Genomic DNA, 6,000 nt, shown 5'->3' with positions numbered 1-6,000 from the left:
TATACCGTATATGTATATATATATATATATATATATATATATATATATATATATATAGCACATAACTGCATGGTGTAAGATAGTGGCAGGGAAAGCTTACATGGCCATAACCATATTCATGGGCTGAAAACCCCAAAGTAAAGGTGGTAAAGGTGGTAGAGAATAGTCAAGCCAAGATCCTGTGGGACTTCCAGATACAGAAGGACCGAATGGTAATGGCAAACCAACATTGTGGTGGTGAACAAAAAGCAGAGGAAAGCCGTTGTCCAATCCATCTTACCACCATTTTGTTGTTGCTGTGGTAGTTTTCACTCCGTTCTGATACTTTCAGCTTGTTTTATAAACAGCTGCATGGTGACATCAGGATGTCCCATATGCTAATAGAATAGAGCTAGACAGCCAGCAAGCATTTTTTAACTAAATAAATTATTTGCTTCAGTTAAAGGAAATAATTTTGAAGGAGGTTTGTATATAAAAAAAAATGATAATAAAAAAGAAATTATATAACCATTTTATGTCATATCTTTTCTGTTTAAGGTCCAAATTCAGTGATTATTTTTCCTCCAGGCTAAGTATAACAATCCAGATATGAATGACTGCTGTGTGTGATAAATGTTGTCCAAATGTTTATATCCAAGATACAAGTTCATTCATGAGTCCTTTAGTAGAATAACTTGTAGGGGAGTGTTGATCTAGTGTTTAGAGCAGAGCGCTTGGGCTCTGAGAAGTTGCAAGTACCTGGTTTAATCCCCACAGCCTCCACTCTGGGTTCCTGAGCAAAACCCTTAACCCCACATTGCTCCCAGGGCGCCACACAATAGCAGCCTACTGCTCCCCATGGGGATGGGTTAAATAGACAGTGAATTTCCCCATTGTGGGACAATAAAACAATTTACATTATAGTTCAAAGGTCCTACTAACACATCTTTCTTCAGGTTTCCAAATAGGTTTTGTAATTTATTTTTCTATTGATCCTAAATCCTTGATTATCCAATAAAATACTCCAGAAATAGTTAATTCTCTAATTTCAGAGGGAGGATCTGGTGGGTCAATTTTTATGAATTAATGAATTACCAAATAGCTACAAACGTTAGGTGTGTTGGGCTAATAATTTATGACTCCAAAACAATATGAGGATACCCATTCCTCCTGATGTTCAGCTTTAGTTTTAAATCTGCAATAATCCAAGTTTTTTATTTTATTGATGCCTTTAAAGACTTTAGTGTCCAACTGCAGGTATAAGTAAGACAAGAAACAATAAAGGATAATATTTCTAATGTGTAATTTACACAGTGGGGGTTTCAATCGTAGCTCAAAGAAACTCTGTTTTTAATTAAAGGTTAAACTTTACATTTTATAACACTGCAATAAGTTTTGTGGATGATGTGGCATCTTGCAGACTTATAAACAAATCTTTCTACAAATGAACAGAAACTGAACTGTCTTTTTAAAAAGCAAGTAAACCCATTTTTCACCGGATTATGGGGTTCATTCCTGGCAGCACAGATTCCTTCAGTAACAGATAACTGAAATCTGGAGTTAGCTTGTGAGGCTACGGTGGCTAGCTGTGAGATTTAAAGTTAACAAATATAAACCTTGTAGATGATTAACACTCACTCGTCGTCTTTTAGGAAATTCTCCTCTGTGATAGGTTTGATAGGAGCAATGTTTTCCGTCGCAGTGTTGTAGTTTCGGAAACACATAGTTAGCTTCTCGTCGAAGTCGTGGACCAGGTCCTCCATCGACTTGAAGCTGCAAACCTCCCCGGAGAAACTGTTGTCCAGGTCGGAGAAGTCGTCGAGGCCCGGTGTGTCCCCGACGTTTGAATTCAGCTGGTCCAGCTGTTCAACCGCCTCCGAGGATGGCTGGAATTCATTAAAGTCCTGCCAGTCCTCATCGAAGTGGGCAATCGGCGCCGCCATGGCTGCCCTGGGAACCTTTAACGCCCTGTCCTCCGCTTGGCTCTCAGCTGTCTGTTTTCAGCCGCTACTGTGGAGGCTGGTAGGGGAGGGGCGTAATGACGTCAACACGCACGGACCCTGCCATTGCTAGCTAAAGAAGATCTATGGAGGACCAAGAGGGTCAACAAAAATGAAACAGCCATTTGAAACTTGAAATTTACATTATACAACTAGAAATCCAATTCAAAAAGCATTTTCAGATTTATCATTTTATATATGTATTTATTAAAGAAGAATTGTAAAATGTATTCATAAATGCTGAAATCTGAACATTTATTTTCAAATCCTGTTTCTAACACGATTTATAAATCTGATCAGAAGTAACTTTCCTATTTAAACAATTAAATAGAGAATTCTTTAATCCAATGTCTTTTTCATTTTGCATTTTCTTTGTACCTAACCATCTCCCTTTACATTTTCTGTGACCCTTCTGTCACCAAACCCACTGAAAACTTGTTAAACCAATCACGGTTGATCATCATATGTAACCAGTTCTGTCATTGGTTAGACTGGCAATATTTAATAATACATTAATACATACAGTTTATAATTCCTCTTTATTAATTTAATCTAAAATTTAAACTGGCTGTTTTTTTCTTTTTCAGTGACTCTCCTGGTCCTCCATATTTTTTAAGTACAGCACCAATTAACAAAAAAACAACAACATATTTTATATGCATTAAGCCATTTTTAATATTTTTTTTTTGTCCTGGTTTTCATTCAAAACAGCAAACCTGTTTGAAGGAGGATTCCATTAATTCCAGTTGTGTAAACAACAACTTTCTGTTAAAACATCCCTTGGGGCATTGTTCTTGAATTCTGGCACTTTATTTTTACTTAATTGCTGCAATATCTACTTCTTGTTGATGTTTTTTTTAAATTTTTTTTTAAATCTCCAAACAGTACATCTCTGTGAATGTTTGTCAAAGTCCTCTATGATGACCTTTGATGACCTTGATGCACCTTCTCCTGGGTTCCATAAAAAAACAAACAAACAAATAAAATAAAACATGTCAAAATCCTCTAGAATGTAATAAAAATAATTATAGCGGTAGTTCCAGTCTAACCTTTTTGCAGTTTTGGCTTAGAGATAAAAAAGCAATGTGTAAAAAAATGCAGGCAAGCAGGGAGCAGGGAAGAAAAGCAACTTAGCATTAGAGACTGAGCACCAGTCACATATGGTTATAGTATAACACCTGCCCTCCTGCTTCTAGACCTCCAATTTTATATGTAAATTACAGACAATATTGCAGGTTATTTCTGTATTATGCAGGCCACTCTTAATATTTAAAATGCCATTATTCTATTTTGCACTGCTTTGGTTATGGTTCTTCCTCACTTTCAAATTAGTCTGTTGTAGTAGTCATTTGCTAGAACTGTATTTCTTATAATTTCTATTACCTTCTTCTCTAAACGTAAAGATTGTAATAGAACAAATCACTTATATAAAAAGGGCATGCATGTAATCAAATCTAAACAAACAATTTTTGGTCGTGGATGATTAAATCTCATATGAAATTATTGCACTTTCTGTCATAAATATAACAATATCGTTCAATAAATGAATTTCCTAAAACATATGATGCATTGACAGACACTAAACCTGCATACCTAAAGCATCTAGTGAACTGTTTTGTATTAGAAAATATAAATCCACTAATAAGTGTTGTTTTGAACCGTAACTCACTAATTTTAAAATTGTTTGATTTTCTTTTACATTTCATTACATATAAGCATCCCTCCATTATGAATTAGCTTTCTATTATTCTGCTCTGCCATGTTTTTGAATCAAACCTGTACCACTTAGTTCCTCTGCTAGAGGTCAGAAAAGAAGCATCAGTTTAATGGTGCCGATGTTTGTCAATATTTAAATGTTTTATGAAGAGGTAAAGGCCCCAAATAGCCTTCCTCTAAATAACCTATTTATCATTAATTGGCTTTAGGGGTAGCATCGGTGCAGTTGTACCAGTGAGTTGTAATGGCTGGTACTGTAGGCATTAAAATGACAATACAACTACAGCCTTAGTGTCAGTGGTGCATTCAGTTTAAACTCGTAAATCAGCATTTCTTAGTTTCAGTTTGAAAAAAAGAAAAGTAAACTAGGATGACTCCCAGAGTTGGAATTCTGGCCTGGTAAGGCAGAGGTGCCTTAGCCACTCCGCCCACAACAGGAAGGTCTACTAAACCTTAATTCATTCACTTTGTACCTTGAACGTTTTCTTGATTGTATGCTTTCTCTTCCTCTTCTCTGACAGGGAGGTTATGTTTTTAGTGGAGTTTGTCTCTGTTAGTCTCAGTATAGAATACCTGAAAACTTATGAAAAGCTTTTAATTATTTTTTTTAACCAAACAATCCATTACATTTTGGTGATGATCCAGATCAACACCTGGATCCAGGATTATTTTATAAAGATTCTGTGAAGATATGTATTAGTTTGAGGTGGAAGTCACAATATATCAAGGGGAAATGAGCTATTCTGCAGCAGTCTGTGCTCTCAGTGCTTTTTAAGTCTTTCTGCTGCATTACATAAAAGCTTATTTAGACAAAGAAGGAACAACTAAATACTTAAAATTTTCAGTTTGAGCCTGATATATAATGCTTCCCAGAGCATGGGGCTGGGGTATATACACCTACAAATCCAAGTGGTGGGCAAAACATTTAAAAAGATAGTGAGGGATGAGAAAAAAAAAAGTAAACTTGAATAATAGCTCCTATGTGTTATAAGAGCCTGAAGAACAAATTCCTACGGGCTTGGATGGCCAATTCAGACTCGGTAAATAAATTCAGCAATTAGAAAATTCTGTTTTTTAGCTTGTTTCTGGAATACAGATTTTTAAGGGTTAAGTAATTTATAAAACAAATTCTAACTTTTAAAGTTACTAGAATGCAGTATTGCATGATATGTGCAGACATTGCATCCTAATACAAATGACTAATTAAAACTTTTATTGCACAAATTCGATTAGTGTATTTTCTGGTGTTAGTCTCCATATCAGGGGTTTCCTATCACACATTATTCTGCTCTTTCTCCTTATTAATTTCCAATTTCAAACATTATGCCCAAATAATAATATCTAATTTGTGTCTAAATTACTCTTAAACTGTAAGTTTACATGCAATACAATCCACACTATATGCTTGCTAATGCCAAAACGACATATTCCTTTTGTAATGTTACACATTTTGGGGCCAAGAATCCAAACTAGAACAGAGACCCCTCTTCTCCAAGATGATTGGATGATTTTTATTAGCATTTCTTTTTTATTTATTGAAAAAAAAAATGTTGAAAACACTTTTGTTTCTGAATCAGTCACACAATTAGAAATAAATTGTATATTATAAATCTTAATATTTTGTCATTTGAGCACATCTGAAGGTGTTTTCAACAGGGCAGCCTCTGGTGTTACATTAACAAGTTAGCCTCTTTATCGATTTTGTAATTTTGTGACCATAAAAGCTTTTCTCCCACAAGCGATCAATTATGAGCAAAAGACAAAGCTGCTCTTTAGTCTCCAAATAAATATGGTGATAAACTTTATCAGTGATCTGATTGCACATCTTTATTTTTCACATATCCAATATTTAACACTAGATAACCACACAGTGTCCTTTTATTTAAATGGCAAACTTTGTATCAAAATGGATGATTAACAACATGACTTCCTCAAAAATAAGCGGAATTTATTGTTGACAGATACTTTTCCTAATGCTGGTTTTGAAGCAAGGCCCTTCTATACTCAACGTAGCTTTTGCAGACAGCTTCACTATGCGTTCCCCATTTTAAGATCCATGGTTAGTTTTCCTGTCATCTTGTAGGTTTCTAAAGCCCGGGCCTCTCCATCATCGAACTCTTTTTTTCTTTTAAAACCCTGAATTCTTTATTGAAAATATGCATACATAACACTTTTCCTACACAACAATACAAAACATTACAATCACTTTTGTAAAGAAGACATCAAACGCAAACCAACACATCACCCCTTCCCACCCTAGAACCCAAAGAACTTAGAGATGCTACAGCGAGCCCTTACTCCCCTC

At 35.2% G+C, this 6,000-nt stretch overlaps 1 protein-coding gene across 4 annotated transcripts in view; it reads right to left on the bottom strand.

The window, feature by feature from the left end:
• The window catches only part of LOC107094488 (fasciculation and elongation protein zeta-2-like), a 15,310-nt gene extending 13,319 nt beyond the window's left edge, over positions 1-1,991 (bottom strand). For all 4 annotated transcript variants that reach the window (XM_015390106.1, XM_015390105.1, XM_015390108.1 and 1 more), the window contains exon 1: positions 1,618-1,991. In XM_015390106.1, coding sequence (XP_015245592.1) covers positions 1,618-1,922 — 305 coding nt within the window. In that variant the 5' untranslated portion in view covers positions 1,923-1,991. The remainder of the gene's footprint in view (positions 1-1,617) is intronic.
• Positions 1,992-6,000: the final 4,009 nt, after the last annotated feature.

This window comes from Cyprinodon variegatus, unplaced genomic scaffold (assembly GCF_000732505.1).
Source record: "Cyprinodon variegatus isolate N-32 unplaced genomic scaffold, C_variegatus-1.0 Scaffold485, whole genome shotgun sequence".
NCBI classification, from domain to species: domain Eukaryota; kingdom Metazoa; phylum Chordata; class Actinopteri; order Cyprinodontiformes; family Cyprinodontidae; genus Cyprinodon; species Cyprinodon variegatus.
This window is presented reverse-complemented; position numbering and strand designations above follow the sequence as displayed.